Raw genomic sequence first — 27,966 nt, forward strand, 5'->3', positions numbered from 1 at the left:
GAAACACGAGTGTGGTGGTGGTGGGGAAACCATGGTAACTGCGGCGCAGGCGCAAAACGCCTCCTTACGTCACCGGCCCTAGAAAGATGGCGTCGCGAGGCTCGTCTGCGCATGTGCGGGTCGTGAGGGAGCGCGACTCCCTGCAACGGCCAAGATGTCGGCGCAGGGCGACTGCGAGTTCCTGGTGAAGCGGGCGCGGGAGCTGGTCCAGGGGGACCTGTGGGCGGCCAAGGCCTGGCTTATCACCGCGCGGAGCCTCTACCCCGCCGACTTCAACATCCAGGTCGGTGAGGGCGCGCCAGGCTCCGTGCGGCCTACCCTTAACGGCTCCTTTTTCCCACAGTGCTTTGCGCGCCGCAAGCCCCGTCCTCCCTTTTTTCGTTGCTGTTCTGCGGGCTCAGCACCATAGAGATAGAAACGCTTAGCACGCCCAATTCATTTACCTATTTGGGGGCAGCGCTTCCGACTTACCATGTCTTCTTTGCCCTACTTTTTTTATTTTGCCTGCTTGTTTAAAGAGCTTCAAAGATGGGAAAGCTGCGGTGGGGAAATCCAGGCTTCTGCCACACGAGTCGTTGGGTAGCAAGCGCGCCCACCCTCAATAGCAGAAGCCAATAGCAGTTATCGTGCCTGGAGGCGGTTGGAGGATGGATGGCGGCTAATGGATTGAGGTTGAATCCTGACAAGACAGAAGTACTGTCTCTGGGGGACAGGAGGCGGGCAAGTATGGAGGACTACCTGGTCCTGAATGGGGTAACTGTGCCCCTGAAGGACCAGGTGCGCAGCCTGGGAGTCATTTTGGACTCACAGCTGTCCATGGAGGCGCAGGTCCATTCTGTGTCCAGGGCAGCTGTTTACCAGCTCCATCTGGTACGTAGGCTGAGACCCTATCTGCCTGCGGACTGTCTCGCCAGAGTGGTGCATGCTCTAGTTATCTCCCGCTTGGACTACTGCAATGCGCTCTACGTGGGGCTACCTTTGAAGGTGACTCGGAAACTACAACTAATCCAGAATGCGGCAGCTAGACTGGTGACTGGGAACGGCCACCAAGACCACATATCACCTGTCTTAAAAGACCTACATTGGCTTCCAGTACGTTTCCGAGCACAATTAAAAGTGTTGGTGCAGACCTTTAAAGCCCTAAACGGCCTCGGCCCAGTATACCTGAAGGAGTGTCTCCACCCCCATCATTCTGCCCGGACACTGAGGTCCAGCGCCGAGGGTCTTCTGGCGGTTCCCTCATTGTGAGAAGCAAAGTTACAGGGAACCAGGCAGAGGGCCTTCTCGGTAGTGGCGCCCACCCTGTGGAACACCCTCCCATCAGATGTCAAAGAGATAAACAACTACCTGACATTCAGAAGACATCTTAAGGCAGCCCTGTTCAGGGAAGTTTTTAATGTGTAACACCTTAGTGTATTTTTGGTCTTTGTGGAAGCCACCCAGAGTGGCTGGGGAACAAATAAATTATTATTATTATTATTATTTGAATTTGTTCACTGCTTTATTCTGCCCTGGGCAGCCCAGAGTGGCTCACAGCCAAGCAACCTCCCCCCTCCCCCGCCACTTAGATACCTTAAAACCATGGGTTGGGAAATAATTTAATAGAATAATAATTTAATAATAATAATTTAGAATAATAATTTAATAATAATAATTTATTATTTGTACCCCGCCCATCTGGCTGGGTTTCCCCAGCCACTCTGGGCAGCTTCCAACAAAGATTAAAAATACATTAAAAATACATTAGAAACACCCCAGTCTCTTCTAAAAGGCCATAGATTGTTTTAACTAGCCAAAGGTTTGTCTTTCTTTTAAGGCTTTCATCAGGTAAAGGTTTTTGATGGATTGGAATGCTTGTTTGCTTCCTTGTGTTTTCGTTGATCCTAATACACTAAGGTTACCAGATTTTTTTTTAATGAATCTGGGGACACTTTTCAACTTCCTACTAAATAGATGGATTTTGTCAGGGGACTGATTTGTAAATCTGGGAACGTCTGGTAACCTTATTAAATATACCCCACTGCAAAAGTGTAGGAAGTAGTACAGTACTATAATAGGATATACAGATACCTCAAGTGAACTCATTTGTATATGTTCTAGTGCCCATTGCTCTAAATTGCCTGAAAGTATCACACTGCAATGTTGAGAACAGGCAGCGGTGTAAACATGCTCCAAACAAAACACACTTCACATTTTGGTAAAGATAGATTTAGATGCAATACTCCCATCAACTTACGTTTCAACCCTTACTCTCCAATCTCTACATTAAATTACTCTCTACATTACTCTCTACTCTACATTAAATGCACAGGCACTTTGCTTTCATACCTCTCAGAGTTCTAAATGGAGATCCCAAACAAATAGGAAAAGGGTTTTTTCTGCCTGTGTCTCTGCCTGCCTTTTAAAAAACGCATGTGTGTGTGAAAGAGAGTGTACGGATGTTTCTGCCCTCCTCATTTTTTACTGTGGTAAGGTAGAAAGATGTGATATTGAGAAGTTTGACGGAAGGTGTTCTGTATGGCTCATCTTCTGCCCTTGTTTTTTCAGTATGAGATGTACACTATTGAACGGAATGCAGAACGTACAGCATCAGCAGGCAGATTGCTATACGACATGTAAGATGCTTTCCAATTTTTTTCCAATCGAGGACTGAAAAAATTGTCTGTAAACCACTCTACTTAAAATTGTACTGCTTGCAGTGTTTCTCAAACCTGAGTCTCCAGCTGTTGTTGGACTACAACTCCTATCAATCCCTGACCACTGGTCCTGCTAGCTAGGGATGGTGGGAATTGTAGTCCAACAGCATCTGGGGAGCCAAGTTTGAGAAACGCCAGTTATAAGGCATGATAGGAAAAGTTGCAGAAAATAAACAACCTCAGTTGGGGGTTGATAAAATGATGTATGGTGTGACAGAAGTAGATAGATTTTCTTAATCTATACTGGAACTTGTGGTCACTCAGTGAAACTGATCAGGATGGACAAAAAAGAATGCTTGTTCACATGGAATCTGCTGCCCCAATAGATGGTGGTAGGTATAAAAAGGTTTAGATCTAGTCACGGAAGCGCATAGGTCTATAGCTACAGTAGCTAAAAAGAACCTCTAGCTTCTAAGCTAGTGTACCACATTTGAGGGCAAACAGTTATGCAGGGATATTACCTTGTCTTTGGTCTTCCTGGAAGCATTTACCTGGCAATTGTTAGATTCAGAAAAGAGGAAACCTGCTTTAGTTCCTAGAAGAAACAAGAAACATTTTCATTTTAAGTAGCGTGGCTTTCCTAGTAAAATTTCTGTTCTTGATGGATTACAGATATAAATAATTCCAAACTTTTTCCATTCTTTATTTCAGGTTTGTTAATTTCCCAGACCAACCAGTGGTGTGGCGGGAGATTAGTGTCATTACAGCAGCCTTAAGGAACGATTCGCAGGACAAGCAAACTCAGTTTTTAAGAGGTATGCCTTTCTTCCACTGAATCCTTTGCAAAACAGTTGACTTGATGATGATCAGTGCTGCAATGTATCTGAAGGCTCTTGAGGAACGTTCCTCCAGTAGCTTTTCTCCAAATTCTCCCAGCCAACAAATTACTTGGCTTCTAGTTTCCACTCAAACCTTTTTTATTGTTTTAAATTCTCTCTTCTTAGCCATACCCCAGATTGTTTGCTTCATTGCAGGGCCTGCAAGACAGAGCTGTTCCACCAGGCCTTTGGCCAGGGCACAGCCTGACCCACTCCTTTGGCAATCCTCACAGAACTCTAGCCCAATGGCTGCCGTTAATCTGATTTGAACTGATTTTATAATGAATTGATTTTAGAATGTTGTATCATTTTACTGTTGTTAGCTGCTCTGAGCCCGGCTTTGCCTGGGGAGGGCGGGATATAAATAAAATTATATTTTTATTATTACTACTATTATCTTCCCTCCTACAGGTTTATTTGAAACCCTTCCAGGTCGAGTTCAGTGTGAAATGTTACTGAAAGCCACAGAGCAGTGCTTTAATACGTTGGAACGGGCAGAAATGTTGCTTCTGCTTTTGCGACGTTTCCCTGAGACTGTGGTTCAACATGGGGTAAGAGAGTGGTGTTTCTTCGTATTTCAAATACTTTTTTGTTCTTCCTCATTTTCATACCTGACTGCAGATTGGTAGAAATAAAAAAAATGTGGCAAGACATTCTTTGGAGGACTGTGTGATCTTTGTGCTACAACATCCATGCTAAAATTAATCAGAATAGCAAAGCAGTCAGTGGGTGTAGAAGAACAACTTTTGCCAATGCTAATTTAAGACACTCAGAAATACAAAACTTGTTGATTTATGAATATTTTGAGTTTTAAAATCCCCCACTGTTTCTCAGCTTTGTACTGAAGTAAATTGTTCAGGAAGAGGTGAGGCAGGAAGCAATTACTTTTCATTGTTCAATATGGTTCTGGGGAACAAAATCTTGAACTAATAGATTTTAAATTTTATTTAAACTTTGCAAAGGTGGGCCTTGGGGAAACATTATTAGAAGCAGAAAATATTGAAGACCAAGAATCACCTGTCAATTGTTTTAGAAAATTATTTGGTAAGTAAAATAGTACTTAAATGACAGGACTTGACGCTATTTTTAATAAACGGATATTTTTACTGTCTTGCTCATCATAACCCACGTATATTCAGAACAAAAAACTGGATAAATCCTTGGGAGATTATCCTTGTTGGGGGGAAAAAACTTTGAGCTTTATTGCTGTTTATCTGACTCCACCTGACTTGCGTTACACTTTTTGCAATATTAAATGTGCAAGCGAGACTAAACTTATGAGGGGGTTATGTCCTGGGGATAGTGCAATACATCCAAAATCCCATATACCGTATTTTTCGCTCCATTGGACGCACCGGACCATAGGATGCACCGGACCATAGGAGGGGGAGAACAGGGGGAAAAAAATTCTTGTTCTCCCCCTCTAAAACAAGGTGCGTTCAAGGTACATTCACCAGAGCTTGTGGGGCTGGTGGTGGGGGGAAGCACTGCTTTCCCCCAAAGCCAGCCTCAAAGATCCCTGAAGCCTTTGGAGTGCAGCGCCCCACTGCCCTGGAGAGGCTTTGCGCGCAGCCGTCCCCAAGTTAGAGCAGCAAGACGGAGCCCTCCGCAGTGCTTCGTCTTCCTCTTCTGGCTTTGGGCTTAGCAGCGCAGCCTGCATTCGCTCTATAGGATGCACACATTTCCCCTTAATTTTTGTAGGGGATAATGTGCGTCCTATAGAATGAAAAATACAGTAATCAAACACATTGGGTGCAATGCCAGGTGGGATTGCCAAAGTATTTTTTTCTTGGCACCTGCCAAGTGCATAAAGTTGAATGCTCACAAGTTAAATGTTGTGAGTGACCTGTATAATAGAAAAGTTGTATTCTGGTTCATACTGTGGCTCTGAGATCCAATATCCAATAAAAGGGGACAAATCTACAGTAGGCCTGCAACTGTCCCTTGCTGCCCCACAAACTGGCAAGAACATTATTTCTTGGGGAAATTGTAATTGCAAGGGATTTCCTGGAGTTTGAAAATGCACCAAGAGTTTGAAAATGCACCAAGAGAGGTTCTCCTCTCAAAAGTCAGGCCTGTCAAATCTGTCAAACCTCCACTGTTGATTTAGGTTCCGTAAAGGTAAAGGGACCCCTGACCATTAGGTCCAGTTGTGACCGACTCTGGGTTTGCGGCGTTCATCTCGCTTTATTGGCCAAGGGAGCCGGCGTACAGCTTCCAGGTCATGTGGCCAGCAGGACTAAGCCGCTTCTGGTCCAACCAGAGCAGCTCACAGAAATGCTGTTTACCTTCCTGCTGGAGTGGTATCTATTTATCTACTTCCACTTTGACGTGCTTTCGAACTGCTGGGTTGGCAGGAGCAGGGACTGAGCAACGGGAGCTCACCCCGTGGCGGGGATTCGAACCGCCGACCTTCTGATCGGCAAGTCCTAGGCTCTGTGGTTTAACCCACAGCGCCACCTGTGTCCCTTAGGTTCCATAGAGGTGTTAATAATGTAATAGGTTTAATTGCATGGCAGAACCTTATACAAAGTACTTCAGTAGAGTTTCTTCTGGTGTAGGGATGGGGAACCTGTTGCCTCCTCCCATTTGGGGGGGGGGCGTATTTCATTGATTTATTTGGGGAGTGACTTTTTTGAATGTTTTCAGTGGAGTTTGGTAATAGTTTTCATCTCTAAAATAAAAACAACTAGGGAGAAATGTTTATTTGCTGGACTGCTGCCCCCATCATGCTTGACCACTGGCCATGCTGGTTGAAATTGATGGAAGTTGTGAAGTTCAGCGACATTTGGAGGGCCACAGGTTCCCCATACCTGCTTTTAGAAGATGACATGTATCTTTGAAATCCATTGCCTAATTTAATAAGCTATTCGTTTAACCTGTTGTTAGCAAGGCCTTGTTTTAGAGGAGTCTCAAAGCAGCTTGTCACTCACTTTGCTTGGTTAAATTGCATTGCCAGGACAACTGGAAATCCTAAAATACTGTTTTTGGGTCCTTTTTAGTCTGTGACGTCCTCCCCCTAATAATTAACAACCCTGATGTGCGTCTTCCGGCCAACCTGTTATATAAGTATCTGAATAAAGCAGCAGAGTTTTATATTAATTATGTGACGAGATCTGCGCAGACTGAAAATCAATACCAAGGTAAAACACTGGAGCCAAATGCACTAGCAAACTAAGGAATGGAGATGTCAAAACAGTATGTGGGGTTTTGTGAGGGAGTGGGGGGGGTGGACTGTGAATTGCTGCGGAGCTCATCTGTGTCTAGCTGTAGAGGTCTCTTATTTCCTCCCCACACCTTCCCCAAAATATTAAAGAAGGCTGAGCTAATTGACTTGAAGGTAGCTTGGTTTAAGACCAAAAAAATAAAAAATGCCATGGGTTCCATTTCTAGAATATTTGTTCGAGTCAGATTTTGCTTGCATTTTAGAATTTTACTTTTGAATAGATGCCATGGGAAATTTTAACTGCCACCTGCTTTGTTAGAACCACAGTCCATGATTCTAACAATAAAAAAGTTTCTAACATCCTTAAAAGTATTTGTCACCTAATCCCACACAAACAGATAATATCAGACTTTGTGCAGTCCAGCAGTGCAGCAGCAGATGACCATATAGATCCATTCAGAAGGAAATTGGCGAGACATCACTACCCTAATGGGTTTATATAGTCTAGAAAACGACAGTAGAAGGGAAGGAAATGGAGGTAGTAAAAAGGAAGAACATTCTTAGGGGCCTTTCTTCCATAAGGGGCAGAAAGGACAGAGTTGTTTTCATGGAGCCCAAGACTTTCTGACAGCTGAAGTTGGTAGATGGGATGTGTCAGAATATTAGAGGGGAACTAGTCCATGAAGGATTTTGAAGGTAGGTATGAGCAGCTTGTGCAGGATCCAGGATCAGTTTTTGAGATTTGTCGTTTTATTCAAGTTTGGACTATAATATATGTGTGTGTTTGTGTATGGGGGTGTGTGTGTACATATAAACAGTGTAAGAGGCATGAACTGCAGGATGTTAAGACTGTTGGACTGATTTTTGGTGATGCTTCTGTTGGTTTCTAGGTACACAGGATACATCTGATCTTGTGTCCCCCAGTAAACGAAGCTCTCAGAAATACGTAATAGAGGGCTTAACTGAGAAATCTTCTCAAATTACGGATCCTTGGGAAAGGGTGTTCAAGATACTGTCCATAGTGGGAGTAAGGTGTGAATGGCAGATGGACATGGCAAGAAGGTTTGTTGTTAATATTATTATTATTATTATTATTAGTCTTATGCATGTTTCATCAGAAGCAAGTCCCATTGCGTTTAATAGCACTTAATGGCATGTAAGGGTGTCTAGGATTGCAGGCTTGAAGGTGAATGGCTTGGATTCTATAATAAGTTCAGAGATGGAAAGTTTCCTTTTCTCCTTGCAGTCACCTGAAAAGTCTCTCCAAAAAGCATGGGTCCTGAAAAATAGGGACTGGGACGTGCGAGTACGACAGATCTCTGTGCGAGTTTGGGTGATTTCTTCCAGTGTCCTGTCCCATCTTGTTCAAGAGGGCCCTTGACCATCCACGATGCTTGTTGAAGGGTGCAGCTGGGAGAAGGCACACTTTCCTTCAGTGAACAGATTAAAAAGATAGCATATTAAAACTACCGGATTAGAAAGCCTATTAACTTTGTATGCTTGCGTCTTCTTCAGGAGCTTTGGTGACACATTGCTCAAAATGAAAGATGTCTGCAGATACATCAGTAACTATGATAATGAATCTCACGCAAAATACAAGACCCAAGTGGTCTATTCCACAATGCTGGTCTTCTTCAAGAACGCATTCCTGTATGTCAGCAGTATCCAACCGTCTCTCTTCCAAGGTTAGTTCATGGTCAAGTACTTGGTTAAGAGCAAGGGTAGGTTCACCTGCAGCCCTCCAGATGATGTTGGACTCTTTGGTTCCCATTTGGACCCCCAACTGACATGGCCAATGGTCAAGGATAATGGGATCTGTAGTCCAAAACATCTGGAAGCCCATAGGTTAGCCCAGCCCATAGATGAACCTGTTTGGTTGTAGGTTTTTATTTCGTTTAAACCAAGAATCCTGGGATTCTTTGAAGATACAGTGGTACCTCTGGTTAAGAATTTAATTCATTCTGAAGGTCTGTTCTTAACCTGAAACTGTTCTTAACCTGAGGTTCCACTTTAGCTAATGGGGCCTCCCGCTGCGCCGCCATCACACAATTTCTGTTCTCCTCCTGAAGCAAAGTTCTTAACTATTTCTGGGTTAGCGGAGTCTGTAACCTGAAGCGTATGTAACCCGAGGTACCACTGTATATCAGGGGCTCCTCAGTGAAAAAGTCAGAAATGAACAAGCATCTTGACAAGAGCCCATGCATATGTGCATCCCACATAATGAATGCCACATAATGAATGCACTGGCTGTGGGGAAGAGTAGAATATTCCCCTAGCAATGGAGTGTTGCTGTTTTGGGTGGTGAGCAAGCGCAGACTTGAAGGGAAACATGAGGAAGACCGTAGAACAAATAGCCCTGTGTGCATGTGATGTGAGCTGTCTGAAGGCCAAACTCAGTGTGACACTAAACTCATCATTAGAATCCATCTGTGCTAGGCGCCAATAGAAATTGATTTGGGGGCCAATAGCATTACCTAGGAGAGATTTTTATCAGGACCATAACAGATTGGGGGGAGAGGAGTCCTGGTGAAGAGAAGAAGAGTTTGGATTTGATATCCCGCCTTTCACTCCCTTTAAGGAGTCTCAAAGCGGCTAACATTCTCCTTTCCCTTCCTCCCCCACAACAAACACTCTGTGAGGTGAGTGGGGCTGAGAGACTTCAGAGAAGTGTGACTGGCCCAAGGTCACCCAGCAGCTGCATGTGGAGGAGCGGAGACTTGAACCCGGTTCCCCAGATTACGAGTCTACCGCTCTTAACCACTACACCACGCTGGCTCTCATACAGCTCATTCCTCTTTGCTTTAGTTAAGAGGGTCCCTTTAGATCAGGGGTCAGCAAACCTTTTCAGCAGGGGGCCGGCCCACTGTCCCTCAGACCTTGTGGGGGGCCGGACTGTATTTTGAGGGGGGGAAATGAAAAAATTCCTATGCCCCACAAATAACCCAGGGATGCATTTTAAATAAAAGGGCACATTCTACTCATTTAAAAACACGAGCCAGATTGAGAAGGCGATTGGGCTGGATTCGGCCCCCGGGCCTTAGTTTGCCTACCCATGCTTTAGATCTTCCTACAGTAGCCGCAGGAGTTTGTGATTTGCTCAGTGTACCACAATTGGCATAATATTTGTGGGCTTTATATATTGATGATGAACCTCCTTTGTTATCTCAATTTTATAGATGATAGATTTAGCCCTTAAATGGCTGGCTCAGAAATAAATTGTTACTCCTAATTACTTTTAGGAGGATTTGGCATGGGTGTTGATTTCTCCATAAAATTATTATTTTACTTTTGCGTGGTATTGTGAAGTATATGCTTAATAAGTTGCTTAAAGTACAACTAGATGCTTTCACCATACTGCTGAAGTGAATATTCTGGTAGCTAGAAGCAGATTCCAGTGGCAGTCTCTCAGTTGCAACTGTGCTGAAGTGGTTTTCATTTTAAACATAGGACCAAATGCCCCAAACCAAGTTCCACTGGTTTTGGTGGAGGATGTTTCCAATGTTTATGGCGATACAGACATTGAACGGAGCAAACATGTGCACAAAAAGAGGAAGCTTGCCGAAGGGAGAGAGAAAACCATGGTAACGTGTTTCATTATTGGCATAAATGGGATGTAATTTGGCATAGAGTTTTAGGATGTGGGTTTGTTCACAATTATTCTTTTTGGAATTTGCATGTATCTTTTTTTTTTAATACTTACACATCACACAAACAAGCATCGACTAAAACGAACAAACAATACAAACAGGAAAAGTGCAAAAACAAAATTACAAGGATGTAAACATAATAACATAATGAATTTTGGGGTGCAGGGAAGTTAAGCAGTAAATGAATGCAATATGTGATATTGCAGAGCTCACATGACACAGAAGCTAAGGCAGGTTATTGTTGGTTTGAGTGAATATTTAAGCACTTTTGACAGTTTACTTGGAACAAACACTTTTTGATTCTGGAATACCTAAATAAGTGTATTGGGTTATGTAATGGGAAAAGGGGGCTGCTCGTGCGTAAGCGTTTAAAGCCTCCAAGCTTTACTATCAGATCCTAAACTTTCCCAGTCCGAGGAGCCATGGACGTGTGGCTACCTCAATCGCTGGCAGCATCCATCAGTGGGCGTTTCCGGAATTTACTCCAACATAAGAGTTCTTTGACAGAGACTCTTCTTCTAGATTCTCTACGTGACAGCTTCCTCCACGGAGTGGGCGTCCCCAGCGGAGGTCCTGAGCCCTCCCCGCTATTCTCACTGGAAACATCTTGGAGCCCTTCCTCCGATTGTGTTTCTGAAGGAACTCTCCCTCTCCCCCTAGTGGTTCCTTCCTCCACATCCGAGGCTCTCCTAACCTCCTTGAGCCCTTCCACCACCTGACTCTCCGATGGCAATTCCCTGACAGGTTACTTTAGAAGTGGCAGGAAATAAGTGTATTTTTACTATCCTGCCTGCAAAGTCATTTTGGCTTTTTTTAAAAAAGCATTGCCAACTTTTTCAAAAGTTTGCTACCAGGAATCTGGGACTAACTAATGTTCTACGAACATACGCTATGGACTGGCAGTTTTTTTACAGAGTTAACTCAAATACAACATTTATGTTAGCCTATTGCTCAGTTTATTTTTTTGAATTATTTAAAATGTTTTACTTAAGCATATTTACAAACGAAGAAACAAACAATAAAGTACACACACTTAACTGCCCAAACCAAAGAGAGTAAAGGGTAAGAAAGAAAAAGGGATGAAGTACCGCACCCATTTGGCTCCCCTCTACCAGCCCTTGTCATCTTTGAGTCATTTAAGTTCTTATTTACATTGCATGTCATTTATTGCTGTAATTACTTCTTTTATAGTACTATTACGGTATAACATTAAGTCACCTTACCAGCTTAGTCTAAACAGTTTATTTTGCATTGGCTTTTGACCAGAGCTCTGATGACGAGGATCCTTCTGGGAAGGGGAGAAGCAGGCACATTACAGTAAATGCAGCAGACCTTCCAAACGCCATTGAAGTACAAGAAAGCTTTAGGCTGGCTAGGGAGAGCTGGGAACTTCTCCATTCTCTTGAATCTTTGGATAAAGGTACGTATGATGGTGTACTGACAAGCTTTATGCTGCTTTGGTATGTATGGGGAAATACACACACACATATACACACACGATCTAGATATATATGGACATGGGTGGCGCTGTGAGTTAAACCACAGAGCCTAGGACTTGCTGATCAGAAGGTCGGCGGTTCTAATCCCCGTGACGGGGTGAGCTTCCCGTTGCTCGGTCCCTTCTCCTGCCAACCTAGCAGTTCGAAAGCACGTCAAAGTGCAAGTAGATAAATAGGTACCGCTCCAGCGGGAAGGTAAACAGCGTTTCCGTGCGCTGCTCTGGTTCGCCAGAAGTGGCTTAGTCATGCTGGCCACATGACCTGGAAGCTGTATGCCAGCTCCCTCGGCCAATAAAGCGAGATGAGCGCCGAAACCCCAGAGTCATCCACGACTGGACCTAATGGTCAGGGGTCCCTTTACCTTTATACATAGATATAGATATATAGATATGCTTCTGGAACTTGACAGTTCCATCATGTTCCATCCAGGTCTTGTGCCTTTTGACAGGGAACTGACAAGTGTCTTTTGAGTCTTTGCTCACAGAAAGCCTTGGTGGAAGCAAATGGTTCTTCATTTGCCAGCCTGGTGATCCCAAATGAACTGTTGACATGGGGAGTGGTTGACCTCTTTTTAGAGCAGGGGCTCCCAGCCTTTATTAATATGGTTCTCCCCGAGTATAGGGACGTGGGTGGCGCTGTGGGTTAAACCACAAAGCCGAGGGCTTGCCGATCAGAAGGTTGGCGGTTCGAATCCCCACGGCGGGGTGAGCTCCCGTTGCTTGGTCCCTGCTCATGCCCACCTAGCAGTTCGAAAGCACGTCAAAGTGCAAGTAGATAAATAGGTACCGCTCCGGCGGGCAGGTAAATGGCGTTTCCATGCGCTGCTCTGGTTCGCCGGAAGCGGCTTAATCATGCTGGCCACATGACCTGGAAGCTGTATGCTGGCTCCCTCGGCCAATAAAGCGAGATGAGCGTTCAAACCCCAGAGTCGGTCACGACTGGACCTAATGGTCAGGGGTCCCTTTACCTTTACACCGAGTATACACATCTATTATTTTAACTTCCTACAGCAGGTCCAGGAACCAGCTGCAGCCCCCTGGACCTTTATTTGACATTTGAAACTCTCCCCAGACCACACACCCTCCCAAACTACTCTCCCCAACCCTGCTTTGCACCCTCCTTGAGTGTTTTTGACTGGCTTAAAAGTGTATTTGACTCGTTCGTTGCTTGACCCTCTTTCGCCTCTGACCTGGGCCCCCACCACTGACATCTGAACCAGCCTCCCTCCACCCTCCTGAAGGCTTTCCAGAAGGGAATATAGTCCTTGGGCTGCAAGAGATTCCCCCATCTCTATTCTAGAAGAACCAGGTTGTCTAGCAGTACAGTTTGGGTCTAGGCCTAAGAACAATGTCTGAAGAGTGTTCACTACCAAGTTCATGCCAGTGTCTGTCTGTGCTGTCTTTACCTGAAGGCTTGCAGAGAGAGCTAAAGCAAGCAGTTGCCCTGATATATTTACCTGGAATCCCTTTTATTTTGCAGAATTCACAAGAATCTGTGTGTCATGGAAGACCGATACTTGGCTCTGGCTGCGGATTTTCCTCACAGATATGATCATCTATCAGGTAAAAGCTGCAGGTGCAGATTCCTTCCGTTTTACTGTAATGCTTAGCCAATAATTCTTTTTCTGTAGGAACTCAGCCCAAACAAATGGCTGCGTATTGCCTCTCAAACTGACTGTCAGTGGGGGCACATGAAGCTCAACTCTGTGTACTTGTGCTCAAGCATACAAGGTTTGGACTTCAGGGTTCCTGCTTGGGTGTCATCAGTAGCCATCAAAATTTGGGCTGCTCTGAGGATTGCTGAGGCAATGTCCTTTAAGTGTTCTGAACCCTCAGATAGTGTTGCTGAAATACAGTAAATATAGTGCTGGTGTAACTAGCAGCAAAGAGCCATGAATCGAGAATCTCACCTCTTTCATGAATTCACCAGGCGCTCTTAGGCAAGCTGTGATCTCTCAGCCTTCAGCTCTTCTTCTGCAAAATGGGTGTAATAATGCTCACCCTCCTTAAGAAGCTGCTGTAACAATTACTGAGAGTGCACATGTAAATAGTAGTAGTAGTTGTCGTCTTGTCTCCATTCTTAATATAAAGCATGGTGTTTTTAAAACTTAACTTTATAGAAAGCATAGTATTTTGTTGCCTAGAGATCCCTGGTTTCTGAAAATGGTCAAATTAGAGTGATCTGTCTTTTGTTTCTGCCTCTGGAAAGGGTCAATATAAAAAAGCAATTGCCAGCTTGCATCACTTATCGGCTCTGCAGGGATCTCACTCTCCGCAGCAGATCCTGGGGCAAGGATCCCTAGAGAACCAGCGATCCCTAATCCAGCTTGCAACCTGTCACTTTGCCCTTGGAGAATACCGTGTAAGTCTCTGTGCTCCTCCCTAATCTAGCTGGCCTCTTCCCTTTCTTGCTGTTGAACTGCTGCAAAGAGTGGGATTTATGGGACAGAGTGCAGGTCTCAGAAAGGTTTTCAACTGGGCTGGTGATGCCAACCAAAACTCTTGTAGTCTTTCCTCCCATTGGCTCAGAAAAGGGATGGTGCTACCCCCATAACTTCTATATCATTGCTTGGATGTTGCAAGCAAAACTGGGGAGCCTCCTGCTCAAGATGGGCTATGCTTTGCACACCAGTTCTGTTTGCAGAAATCAAGAAGGACCATTTGCTTCTACAAGCAGCCTGAATCGACCCCTTAACAAGATAGCGACAATCTTAACTGTCTAATTATTGCGGCTTATCTGCTTGCTGGCTTGTGTGGGTTCGCTTCTAAAATCGTTGATCTTCTTTTTTCTTGTAGTTGACCTGTGAAAAGGTACTTGACTTGATGTGCTACATGGTGCTTCCCATACAAGAAGGGGTTAAGCTTCCGGAAGAGCAGCCTACAGTGAAGTCCAAACTCAGGAAAGGTACTGGATTACCTTATCTATGAATAGCAGACAAGAAAACTCTGAATTAAAAATCCTAGTGCTCTAGCCCCTAAGTCTGTTCAGAAAGTCTGTAGTAACTGCTAAAAATGTTGTTTGTTGTTTAGTCGTTTAGTCGTGTCCGACTCTTCGTGACCCCATGGACCAGAGAACGCCAGGCACCTCTGTCCTCTACTGCCTCCCGCAGTTTGATCAAACTCATGCTGGTAGCCTCGAAAACACTATCCAACCATCTCGTCCTCTGTCGCCCCCTTCTCCTTGTGCCCTCCATCTTTCCCAACATCAGGGTCTTCTCCAGGGAGTCTTCTCTTCTCATGAGGTGGCCAAAGTACTGGAGCCTCAGCTTCACAATCTGTCCTTCCAGTGAGCACTCAGGGTTGATTTCCTTCAGTATGGAGAGGTTTGATCTTCTTGCAGTCCATGGGACTCTCAAGAGTCTCCTCCAGCACCATAATTCAAAAGCATCAATTCTTCGGCGATCAGCCTTCTTTATGGTCCAGCTCTCACTTCCATACATCACTACTGGGAAAACCATAGCTTTAACTATACGAACCTTTGTTGGCAAGGTGATGTCTCTACTTCTCAAGATGCTGTCTAGGCCTGTCATTGCCCTTCTCCCAAGAAGCAGGCGTCTTTTAATTTTGTGGCTGCTGTCACCATCTGCAGTGATCATTGAGCCCAAGAAAGTAAAATCTCTCACTACCTCCATTTCTTCCCCTTCTATTTGCCAGGAGGTGATGGGACCAGTGGCCATGATCTTCGTTTTTTTGATGTTGAGCTTCAGACCATATTTTGCGCTCTCCTCTTTCACCCTCATTAAAAGGTTCTTTATTTCCTCCTCACTTTCTGCCATCAAGGTTGTGTCATCTGCATATCTGAGGTTGTTGATATTTCTTCCGGCAATCTTAATTCCGGCTAGGGATTCATCCAGCCCGGCCTTTCGCATGATGAATTCTGCATATAAGTTAAATAAGCAGGGAGACAAAATACAGCCTTGTCGTACTCCTTTCCCAATTTTGAACCAATCAGTTGTTCCATATCCAGTTCTAACTGTAGCTTCTTGTCCCACATAGAGATTTCTCAGGAGACAGATGAGGTGATCTGGCACTCCCATTTCTTTAAGAACTTGCCATAGTTTGCCGTGGTCGACACAGTCAAAGGCTTTTGCATAGTCAATGAAGCAGAAGTAGATGTCTTTCTGGAACTCTCTAGCTTTCTCCATAATCCAGCGCATGTTTGCAATTTGGTCTCTGGTTCCTCTGCCTCTTCTAAATCCAGCTTGCACTTCTGGGAGTTCTCGGTCCACATACTGCTTGAGCCTTCCTTGTAGAATTTTAAGCATAACCTTGCTAGCGTGTGAAATGAGTGCAATTGTGCGGTAGTTGGAGCATTCTTTGGCACTGCCCTTCTTTGGGATTGGGATGTAGACTGATCTTCTCCAATCTTCTGGCCACTGCTGAGTTTTCCAAACTTGCTGGCATATTGAGTGTAGCACCTTAACAGCATCATCTTTTAAAATTTTAAATAGTTCAGCTGGAATACCGTCACTTCCACTGGCCTTGTTATTTGCAGTGCTTTCTAAGGCCCATTTGACTTCACTCTCCAGGATGTCTGGCTCAAGGTCAGCAACCACACTACCTGGGGTATACGGGACATCCATTTCTTTCTGGTATAATTCCTCTGTGTATTCTTGCCACCTCTTCTTGATGTCTTCTGCTTCTGTTAGGTCCTTTCCACTTTTGTCCTTTATTATGGAAATCTTTGTACGAAATGTTCCTTTCATATCTCCAATTTTCTTGAACAGATCTCTGGTTCTTCCCATTCTATTGCTTTCCTCTATTTCTTTGCATTGCTCGTTTAAGAAGGTCTTCTTGTCTCTCCTTGCAATTCTTTGGAAATCTGCATTCAATTTCCTGTATCTTTCACCATCTCCCTCACATTTTGCTTGCCTTCTCTCCCCCGCTATTTGTAAGGCCTCATTGGACAGCCACTTTGCTTTCTTGCATTTCCTTTTCATTGGGATGGTTTTCGTTGCTGCCTCCTGTATAATGTTACGAGCCTCCATCCATAGTTCTTCAGGCACTCTGTCCACCAAATCTAAATCCTTAAACCTGTTCCTCACTTCCACTGTGTATTCATAAGGGATTTGACTTTGATTGTATCTTACCGGCCCAGTGGTTTTTCCTACTTTCTTCAGTTTAAGCTTGAATTTTGCTATAAGAAGCTGATGATCTGAGCCACAGTCAGCTCCAGGTCTTGTTTTTGCTGACTGTATAGAGCTTCTCCATCTTTGGCTGCAGAGAATATAATCAATCTGATTTCGATGCTGCCCATCTGGTGATGTCCATGTGTAGAGTCGTCTCTTGTGTTGTTGGAAAAGCGTGTTTGTGATGACCAGCTTGTTCTCTTGACAGAACTCTATTAGCCTTTGCCCTGCTTCGTTTTGATCTCCAAGGCCAAACTTGCCAGTTGTTCCTTTTATCTCTTGACTCCCTACTTTAGCATTCCAATCCCCTATGATGAGAAGAACATCCTTCTTTGGTGTCACTTCTATAAGGTGTTGTAAGTCTTCATAGAATTGGTCAATTTCAGTTTCTTCAGCACCAGTAGTTGGTGCATAAACTTGGATTACTGTGATGTTAAAAGGTCTGCCTTGGATTCGTATCGAGATCATTCTATCATTTTTGAGATTGCATCCCAGTACAGCTTTCGCCACTCTTTTGTTGACTATGAGGGCCACTCCATTTCTTTTACGGGTTTCTTGCCCACAGTAGTAGATATGATGGTCATCCGAACTGGATTCACCCATTCCCGTCCATTTTAGTTCACTGATGCCCAGGATGTCAATATTTATTCTTGCCATCTCATTTTTGACCACCTCCAACTTACCCAGGTTCATGGTTCTTACATTCCAGGTTCCTATGCAATATTTTTCTTTACAGCATTGGACTTTCCTTTCGCTTCCAGGCATATCCGCAACTGAGCGTCCTTTCGGCTTTGGCCCAGCCGCTTCATCAGCTCTGGATCTACTTGTACTTGCCCTCCGCTCTTCCCCAGTAGCATGTTGGACGCCTTCCGACCTGAGGGGCTCATCTTCCAGCGTCATAACTTTTATATGCCTGTTGTCTTTGTCCATGGAGTTTTCTTGGCAGGGATACTGGAGTGGCTTGCCGGTTCCTCCTCCAGGTGGATCACGTTTGGTCAAAACTCTCCACTATGACCTGTTCATCTTGGGTGCCCTGCTCGGCATAGTTCATAGCTTCTCTGAGTTCTTCAAGCCCCTTCGCCACGGCAAGGCAGTGATCCATGAAGGGGAACTGCTAAAAATACACCTTTTCAAAAAAGCATAAGTACTACTTCTCCCTGACGTCCCCCTCCCCCCTCCAGTCAATCAATCAATCAATCAATCGATCAATCAATCAATCAATCAATAAGTCACTGAGTTAAATTATGATGATTTGGATCTCTGTTCTTGTTACAGATGTTATTGAATTGGGAAGAAGAGGTGGCATTGGCAAATTGGGAATTATTTTTAATGGCTAACTGTTGCGACTTGATCCTTAGCAAAGTTACAGACTTTGTAACAATTATCAATCTGTCATTTGTCTTTAGCTACGGAGTTGAAGCTCTGGCCATGTACCAGTAAAGCAATTATGCCCTATTGCCTACGGTTACTGTTAGCTTGTTTTAAGGTAAGCTGTTATTCCATTTGTAGTGAGGAAAATATGCCTTGTTACCACTTGGTTTCTGGAGTGGATAGACTTGGTCATTTCTATTATTCTGTTAAGCAGAATCATAGAATTGGAAGGGAAGATTTTTACCATCAGTGGGTAATGGTTACCTATATCCACTGAAAGAGTTTACAAGATTTGGCAATAAACTTTCTGACTATGTTTGCTCCAAATTATTGTATTAATCCTCCCTCAAAAACAGGATTATTTTTTTTACTGCTTTATATGAACTAGCATAGTGACTGAGGTTCTGCTGTGACTTAAGGGAGTCCCCAGTTCAAAGCTTGTATCCTCCATGAACCCAACCAGGTGCCCACAGCAAACCACAGTACCCCATCTGAAATATCATGATAATACTAGTGGTCTACTTTACAGTGTTGCTGCAGTTGTGCCCAGTTCTGGGCACAATTTAAAAAGTATATTGACATGCTGTTGTAATGTGTGCAGAGGAGGGTGAACAAGATGATCAAGGGTCTGGAAACTTATGAGGAACAGTTGAGGGAATTGGGTATGTTTAGCCTGGATGAGGGGCGCGGGTGGCGCTGTAGGTTAAACCACAGACCCTAGGACTTGCCGATCAGAAGGTCGGCGATTCGAATCCCTGCAACGGGGTGAGCTCCCGTTGCTCGGTCCCTGCTCCTGCCCACCTAGCAGTTCGAAAGCACGTCAAAGTGCAAGTAGATAAATAGGTACCACTCCAGTGGGAAGATAAACGCCGTTTCCGTGCACTTCTCTGGTTCGCCAGAAGCGGCTTAGTCCTGCTGGCCACATGACCCGGAAGCTGTACGCCGGCTCCCTTGGCCAATAAAGCGAGATGAGCACCACAACCCCAGAGTCGGCTACGACTGGACCTAAAGGTCAGGGGTCCCTTTATCTAGCCTGGATGAGAGGAGATTTGATAACAATCTTCAAATATCTAAAAGGCTGTCACATTGTGGGTGGAGCAAGCTTGTTTTCTCCTGTTCCAGAGAGTAGGAATCAAACCAACAGTTTCAGTTTACAAGAAAGGAGATTCTGACTAAACATCAGGAAGAAATTTCTGAATCTACAATTCTATGAATTATTGAGGTGACACGAATTACTTTGAATGCTAAGTGGTGGTGTTGTGTCACAAGTCTCGAAAGTCCGCTTGCGACTGATTCAGCCTCATTCCAAACGCCAAACCAGTATTTTTGGAGATTTGGAACAGTTCCTTGAACTTGTAGCTTCTTTTCTGCCAGCCGTCTACCTTGACATGCTGCTTAGACCAGTCCTTTGTGGGTAGATAGGGATGTCGTAATCTGTAGCCTGGCAGAATCTCAGGAAATGAGATTCACATGCAAAATGGGAAGCAACTGCTCTTAAGTGTCTCTGCGTTTTCTCCCTTGCAGCTGAGAGCTTTCACAGACAACAGAGACGATATGGCATTGGGTCACGTGATTGTGCTGCTGCAGCAGGAGTGGCCAAGGGGAGAAAACCTCTTCTTGAAAGCAATTAACAAAATCTGCCTGCAAGGAAACTTCCAGTATGAAAATTTTTTCAACTATGTTACAAGTATCCTTTTCCCAAAAATGCCCTGGGACCAGCTTAAGCATTCAGGAAGCTAACAGTTTCAGAATTTCCCAAGAGAAGAGGGGTCTGATCTTAGAAAATGTGGGGCAGGGGTCTAATGGAATGGAATTTAAGCTCTATAATAGCTGGGAAATGAAAGGGGTGATGGAGCAGGAGGAAAGAGAGAGACTCGGGAGAATGGTGATACACATTTAGGATGGCACAGGGACCCAGACACTTCTGTTTGTGGACAACCTGTTCATGGGAACTGTGGCATGTGTTAACTGCTGGATACTTTCAGGTGTAAAAAGTTCCCTTCCTATTGCAAGACTGGTCAATGTGCTGCAGTCAACACTGTACTAGCTTGTTACAGCAAAAGATAAATTAAATCCATCTATTTAAGCCAGTGTGGTGTAGTGGTTAAGAGCGGTAGTCTCGTAATCTGGGGAACCGGGTTCGCGTCTCCGCTCCTCCACATGCAGCTGCTGGGTGACCTTGGGCTAGTCACACTTCTCTGAAGTCTCTCAGCCCCACTCACCTCACAGAGTGTTTGTTGTGGGGGAGGAAGGGAAAGGAGAATGTTAGCCGCTTTGAGACTCCTTCGGGTAGTGATAAAGCGGGATATCAAATCCAAACTCCTCTTCTTCTTCTATTTGCATACAGTTAATAAAGGGGAAACAAAAAGTGATTTACTAGGACAATAACAAGGAACAGAATTTTGAAGATCACTTGCAAAACACATCGTAATATTTTTTTTTCTGTGTTCAAATCTTTCCTTTTTGGACCTGAACAATTGCTCCAGATATTGATATGCTGGAAGAATTTGCCTATTTAAGAACACAAGAAGGAGGAAAAATTCACTTGGAATTGTTGCCAAATCAGGGAATGTTGATAAAGTAAGAAGACTATTTTTTCCAATTTTAGAGTTGATGAGAATATAATTTATGTGATGTGGCTAGTTAAAGCAGTGTACGTACTGGAAAGCATCCAACTTAAGTTGATAGGTCTGTGTCTGTTGTACATTTAAAATTCCAGGTAAGCAGGCAACTAAATGCATACAATATCATGGGGAAATGGGAATTTTAAACTTATTTTTGGCATTGGAATCGGCTGTGGGTGAGCTAGTCCCTTCAGTGCAGTGGGACCGTGTGAAGCCTGGCCAGTGAGTGCTAAGTCTCTGCAGGGCTGTAAAAACTTAAGTGGCCTAGAGGGGAAAGTGTTTCCAACTGTGGCACAATGCTAGGGAGATGGTATGTCATAGCCACATAGATTATTGTCAAGCAGACTGCTCCATTTAATACAGAGGGCAGAATCGCAAGACCTTTTGTCTAAAAGCATATAGTCTTCCGTGATTGTAACAATGAAGAATGGGTAACAAATAATTTTAAAATATTGCAAAGTCAGCAGCTGGTTAGTCCAGGAATCTCAAATGAGAGTTCTGTCATAGTGAAACCCGCAAGTGTTTTGATAAGTGGAAACTGCTACATTCCCTTTCCATAGATTGCACAAAGCAGCTCACAAAATAACCCCATAAGCTCAGCTGTATTGTTTCAGGCTATTGAATGAATGGCTTTTATCCATTTTTAACTTTTCCTTTGAGGGAAAAGTTATTTTGCCTCTTTAGCTCTATAAGGGTATGATGACTGTTTCAGAGTGTATCCCAAGTTGGGCAGGTGTGGGTTATGCGAGTCCTATGATATTTGGGGTACCGAATCCAGTGGCATGTTCCCTGGTAGCTCTGATAAACATCTTCCTGTGTCCAGTCTCTTTCCCTTGCCTCCTGTTCATATTCCTTTCAGCCACAATTGTGGCTTCTCTCAATTTTTTGATTTTTTTTTTGCTATACCTGAATGTACATCAGCTGATGTTTGTCAGTACCAGACACGTGCCTGGGTGAATTTGAGGAAGAGACCATTCATTTGACTAGAAATATTCAGGAATTCATGGCAGCCGTGAAATGGCTCCGCACATTGGCAGTCAAAGGGTAGCATGGAAAATGTTCTCTAGGGTGGACACAGGGAGCATCCCATGGGAATGAGGGTGAGGGGAGCTTGGGGTAGCAATGAGTCCACTAGTCTCTGACAAGCGAGAACCAAGGCAATCTCCGAAAAAGGGTGACAGCTTAATAGCATGCTTCGGCTGATGACAACAATCTCACAAGGCGTCAGTCCTCATAGGTGTTCATATCTCTGAGAGATTTGGATAAATGATCAAGACGGAGGAGGGAAGAAATAATGGAGAGAGGATCTGGCAGAAGCTCACTATTTTTTTTAAAAAGTGGCTTAGATTCTCAGGATGCTGAATTATGAGTTTGTATGGTAGATACAGGGACGCGGGTAGTGCTGTGGGTTAAACCACAGAGCCTAGGACTTGCCGATCAGAAGGTCGGTGGTTCGAATTCCCGTGACGGGGTGAGCTCCCGTTGCTTGGTCCCTGCTCCTGCCCACCTAGCAGTTCGAAAGCACTTCAAAGTGCAAGTAGATAAATAGGTACCACTAAGGTAAACGGCATTTCTGTGCGCTGCTCTGGTTTGCCAGAAGCAGCTTAGTCATGCTGACCACATGACCCGGAAGCTGTATGCCGGCTCCCTCGGCCAGTAAAGTGAGATGAGCGCCGCAACCCCAGAGTCGGCCACGACTGGACGTAATGGTCAGGGGTCCCTTTACCCTTTAAGGATGGGTGTTGCAGCCTCTCTTGCCAAGATTAAGTGCCCAGTGCACAGAAGGGAGAGGTGTTTTCAGTCCCAGCTCCAACCCTTCTTCCCATTCCACTTCCCTGCCCCAGTCGAGGTGACAGGGCAGGAGCTATGAGCAGCCTCGCCTTTCTTCCAGCCCACTAGATAACCATGCCCTGAGCGCCAGTAATAGATAGCACACCTTTCCCCCATGACCCTACTGCAAGGGACCTGTCACAGTCCCATCTCGTTAAGCTAGAAGACGATGTCCTCAGGAGCAAGACACAGAAGACTTGCACCCTCTGGTTTTTTTACCGGAGTCAGGAGTCAATTCTGACCAACTTCTCCCCATCTCTTCTATCCCAAGAAGAAACATGTGTCACGGAAACGTCATGGCAGGCCTTCAGGATGTACACATGACATTCTTGACAGTCTCAAACCCAGATCCCGGGGGTTAAAATTGCCAGATCAAGTATTAGAGAGATAACTGAATGGGTGCAGATCAGTCTTTCTCTGCCAGTGAATAATGCAGCCTGCTCCGTCCCTAGCACAGCTACACTACCCACCTTCCCTTCTGGAAACTAATGAGGAGACAGCAACCTGGGCTTCAACTTCTACTTTCTTATGTGCCATTATTGGATAGATATCGACATGGGTGGCGCTGTGGGTTAAACCACAAAGCCTAGAGATTGCCGATCAGAAGGTGGTTCGAATCCCCGCGACGGGGTGAGCTCCCTGCTCCTGCCAACCTAGCAGTTTGAAAGCACGTCAAAGTGCAAGTAGATAAATAGGTAGCACTCTGGCGGGAAGGTAAACAGCGTTTCCATGCGCTGCTCTGGTTCACCAGAAGCGGCTTAGTCATGCTGGCCACATGACCCAGAAGCTGTACGCCGGCTCCCTCAACCAATAAAGCGAGATGAGCACCGCAACCCCAGAGTCGGTTACAACTGGACCTAATGGTCAGGGGTCCCTTTACCTCTACTTTATTGGCCTTTGCCTCTGATGCTGCCTTTTGGTAGGAAGGTCCTCTAGCAGGTTCTGTGTAGCCAAGGTACAGTGGTACCTCAAGTTACAAACGCTTCACGTTACAAACTCCGCTAACCTGGAAGAGTTCCCTCGAGTTCAGAACTTTGCCCCAGCATGAGAACGGAAATTGTGTGCCAGCAGCAGCAAGAGGCCCCATTAGCGAAAGCACACCTCTAGTTAAGAACAGTTTCAGGTTAAGAACGGACCTCTGGAACCAATTAAGTTCGTAACCAGAGGTACCACTGTATAGTTGTCCTGACCTGAGGTTGCAGCATGGCTTTTCAAATCCCTTGTTGACTGATAATAGAAAATTGGGATTACTATGGATTCCCTTCTGGTTAGCAGGCCAACCCACCCTGTTTCATGTTCTGGATCACATGAGTAGTTGCCCTAGAACAGGACAGTTTCTGACTCCATTGAGTTCCTTCTGCCTCTGCTCTTTTCAGTTGCAGCCTGTTACATCGGGCTGAATCTGATCTTTAGTTGAAGCTTGTGTGCCAGGGTTTTGGATTTGAGGAAGTGGCCCTGCTGCTATATTCTGAGAACCAGAGTTCCCCTCTCCAGAAGGGGCATAAAATTCTGCCAGCTGTCCCTTCAGCTGAAACAAGTTATTCCTTGTGTGTCTGCTGACCACAAGGGGACTTCATGCGGGTCTAATTTCCTGATTGTCCGCAGGGCTGTAGCAACTGCATTCCCCTTAGGTCAAAGTTATGTTGAAATAAAGCTGATTTTGTTCTTTTATCTTCCATGGATTATTGGGGGTTGGCAGCGCATCTGAAGTGAAGCAGAATGGAAAAGATTCTGAAATGTCTATCAAAGCACGTCCCACCAACTTAATCCAATTATATGTTGAAAGATGAAGATAGCGGGCTAACTTGTGGTTCTGATTCATGTTTGCTGATGATGATTTAAGAGGCTCACCAGAATTGCAAGCTCATCCCCTGTCAGGGAGACACTCTGCCTTTACAAAAAGCTTAGTTGCCCCTTCTCTGGAGACTTTTGGATAATTCCCCTTTGGTTAGTTTAAATGATTGTGGGAAATAGATTTTCTTCTTGATTAAAATGCATCAAACACAACCATTTGGGCCAAATTTCCCCCCGTTTGAGGCACCTCTGAATCTTTTATCTGCTTGACTTGCATCTCCTTGAAGTTACTATAGCTTTTTGCTTTGTAACATTAACACTAAAGCTGGAAAAGGATTCAGTAAGGCTGAAGCCGGCCAAATATGGGAGCAGCTCTCGTCTGTACCTTAACAGTTGTGAAAACCAAAACGAACAGCAAAACTTAAGTGGCATCCTGTTACAGTTAATGCGCCCAGAGAGTGTACACTAGTTAAATATATGTTTGCAAAAAGAGATCCCTGGGGCTTTATAGCAGAACAAAACCAATCGCTGCTTTGTTGCGTATGGACCCATGGCCAAAGTAAATGCTGCAATGCAGTTGTAAGGATGCTTCTCCCCTAGCCAGAAAAATCTTTAACCATTTATGTTCCAGTCCATTTTCTCCAAAAACTACCACGTCTTCCCCTCCCCACAGTTGCAGACCTGTGTGTGGAGAACAGACTGCCAAAGGAAAGGAATAAACACCCACTGCTGCTTCTCTGGTCCTCCCTGGGAGGCTTTGCAAAGAAGGGGATAGCAGGACTTCATTATTCACTTTAACGTGAATAAGTATTTGCTGGGACTCCAGGCTAAAATGTTTCTACATCTGCTGAGGAACATAATGCAGGAATTATTTTGTCGCAGTTCGCAATTCTTTGCAAATACAACATATTACGTAGTTCATATTATGCCGTTGGTTTGGGGTTTGTTTTAACTTGCAGTGGCTTCTCCAATACTGCATTTGGGAGCCCCAAGCCTACTGGATTTTGTTCATTTTGCTTTCCTAATCCCAAACAAAAGATCCATTGTGTGCCTTCAGGACGAGGGTTTGGGCTCTTGGTCTGCAGCCCCTTTCCTCTTTTCTGTGTCTGGAGCGTTGATTTTGTAGCACAGGGGAAGTTGGTGTGAGTATTTGAATGCTGCTGTTTGCTGTTTTTTAAAGGACTTCTAGCCCTCCGCTGGGGTTACTGCAGCAGGAATTCATGCCTTTACTACAGCCCAGCATGCAGACTGCTGACAGGTACCACGCAGGGGAAATTCCCTGCTCATAGTGTGCTGTCTTTTTTGTCAATATGTTTTACTGCCCATGGTTATCAGCCCTTTGTTAACTCAGTAGTTTTTATCCATGCTTTCGTTCTCCATTTGTGCCTTACATCACTTGGAAAGCCATCTTTTTACAGTTGTTAACATTTTTGTTGTTTTTCCATAAGTTACCGGCACATGTATGTTACTCTATTTTTAAATGGGTCTCTCTACAATCAAACAAGAATGGTGCCCCAGATAGATTTTTGTGGACAGCCCAGTCTGTTATTTTATTCAAATACTCCAATTTGGGTAAAGAAGCCCCCCCATTGTTAAATATGTTAATTATGCTGCTAGGTTCTCTTGCCTTTTACCCTCACCTGTACTTGCTTGCTTCTGTTTTCTTTGCGTCTAAGATCTGGATTTTTTTGGCCATCAGCAGTTAAAAATTCCATCCTATGCACATTTCTGCTAATAATCCTTCAGCACTGCAAAAATATGTTGGCCGTTTTCTGTCTGCAGTTTGCACAGGAATAGGAAGTTAGTCCCCACCTCTCAAAATGTCGCTTGGGCAAGATGGAGGCACTGAAAAAGCAGGGCATAATACCGTTTAAAGTACTAGGTTTTTGGGGGAGCAAGTCTCATTGAATAGGACTTACTTCTGAGTAGACATGGTCAGGATTATGCTGCAAGGTGTGCAGGGGTTAAAGTTATTTTCAATCTAGTTAGATGCATTTGCTTAATGAAGCCATCTTTTTCAGGGGGTGCACACACTTATATCCACTTGTTGTGAGGTAGTGTGTATTGGATTTTGGGTAAAGATTGTCACAATAACATATAAGTTTAGGTGGTATACGAGTCCTGCCTGCTGCCTGTGTCCCATTCTTATTTTAGAAGTCTCTGCAACCGGGCATTGCAGCTCTGCAATATCCTACTTAGCACAAGGAATGCTGTAGCAGTGTTTAGTAGATGTGTAACTGTTAGGCTCTAACAGTCCTTTCTCTTATTGACATCCTGATTCCCAATCCATGGATTGAACCCTTTTTGCTTGTTTTAAGAGCCCTGGAAGGCACATCTTCCCCTCCCCTCCCAAATTGCTTGAAAATTAGTGGGTCAGTTGCAGCAGCAGGGGGAGCAAATTCTATTATCCTCATATGCTGATGGGGCAGTTTTGCAGCTCTCAGACCTGCAGTACTATTTGTTAAAGAAGCTTAGTGTTATGACCAATAATAATGGGACTGTTGATTTCTCTGGCCTTACTGGGCTTCAAGACCCAATAAATTTCTCTGAGTTAGTCTTCGGGCAGGGATCAGATTAGTTGCTAACATCTGCAACTTTCTGCGGTCGCATGATGCTCATTTCTTAATCTGTTTTTACCTTGCCTTGGGCGAAATTACACTAGAAAGCAGCTTGTGTTGCTTCTTTCACTATTTGACACACCAACATGAAAATACCATTCATAGCAGTTGTTCTTTTATACATGAAAAATCCTTGACTCTCCCTTGCTAGGGTGTTGCCCAGAGGTTTAAAAATCAGGCGGAGATTTGTTGTATAATTTTGTGATAAAAGTATGGCATTCCTGGAGAACAAGGGTTTTTTTCCTCTTAATGAATGTTCTTAGAAAGGCTAAGCTGGGAAGCTAGGTTCCACAAAAACCCACACAGAATGCAAAAATATTGAAATGGAAATGGTAGCTCCATGCCACTTTAATTATTTTGTGTATTATAATTGCAGGCATCACACAGTTACCAGGGGAATAACCAAAGGCGTAAAGGAGGATTTCCGCCTGGCAATGGAGCGCCAAGTGTCGCGCTGTGGGGAAAATCTGATGACCGTGTTGCACAGATTCTGCATCAACGAGAAGATCTTGCTCCTTCAGACGCTGACCTGAGTGCCATGAACTTTCTACTGGAACATCTTGCTAAGAATAGACAAGCAGAGTAGAGAGCCATGTGGTTGCCTTGATGTCGGACTGGAATTCCCCTGAAATCCATAGCTCAGCTTGCTGAAGGAGTGCTGGTTGAGCATGGTTAACTAAAGTCTCAATGGGCGGTTCATACCACCAAAACTTCAAGCACCATTCAGTGAAACCTTTGAGCTGTGTACTGTAAATAAAAAGGTTTTTTTAAAAAT

General features: G+C 44.4%; 1 protein-coding gene across 3 annotated transcripts; it reads left to right on the plus strand.

Moving 5' to 3' along the window:
- The first annotated feature begins 88 nt into the window (after window positions 1-88).
- Window positions 89-27,965, plus strand: INTS10 (integrator complex subunit 10). 3 transcript variants are annotated; one of them, XM_081884003.1, is made up of 18 exons: window positions 94-283; window positions 2,548-2,615; window positions 3,348-3,451; window positions 3,926-4,065; window positions 4,477-4,558; window positions 6,517-6,657; window positions 7,571-7,742; window positions 8,196-8,365; window positions 10,128-10,261; window positions 11,594-11,747; window positions 13,306-13,388; window positions 14,035-14,187; window positions 14,622-14,730; window positions 18,361-18,440; window positions 19,850-20,012; window positions 20,812-20,905; window positions 25,754-25,831; window positions 27,568-27,965. In XM_081884003.1, the coding sequence occupies exons 1-18, from the start codon at window positions 155-157 to the stop codon at window positions 27,722-27,724; spliced, it is 2,211 nt and encodes a 736-aa protein (XP_081740129.1). In that variant the 5' UTR covers window positions 94-154; the 3' UTR covers window positions 27,725-27,965. The 3 variants fall into 3 exon arrangements, 2 of the variants coding, with proteins under 2 accessions (XP_081740129.1, XP_081740130.1); XR_014162171.1 differs by lacking the exon at window positions 25,754-25,831 and having other exon boundaries at window positions 89-283; window positions 19,850-19,983; window positions 27,568-27,588; XM_081884004.1 differs by lacking the exon at window positions 25,754-25,831 and having other exon boundaries at window positions 95-283.
- The last annotated feature ends 1 nt before the right edge of the window (window position 27,966 follows it).

The sequence above is a fragment of the Podarcis melisellensis genome (genome assembly GCF_964234715.1).
Source record: "Podarcis melisellensis genome assembly, chromosome: 13".
Lineage (NCBI taxonomy): Eukaryota > Metazoa > Chordata > Lepidosauria > Squamata > Lacertidae > Podarcis > Podarcis melisellensis.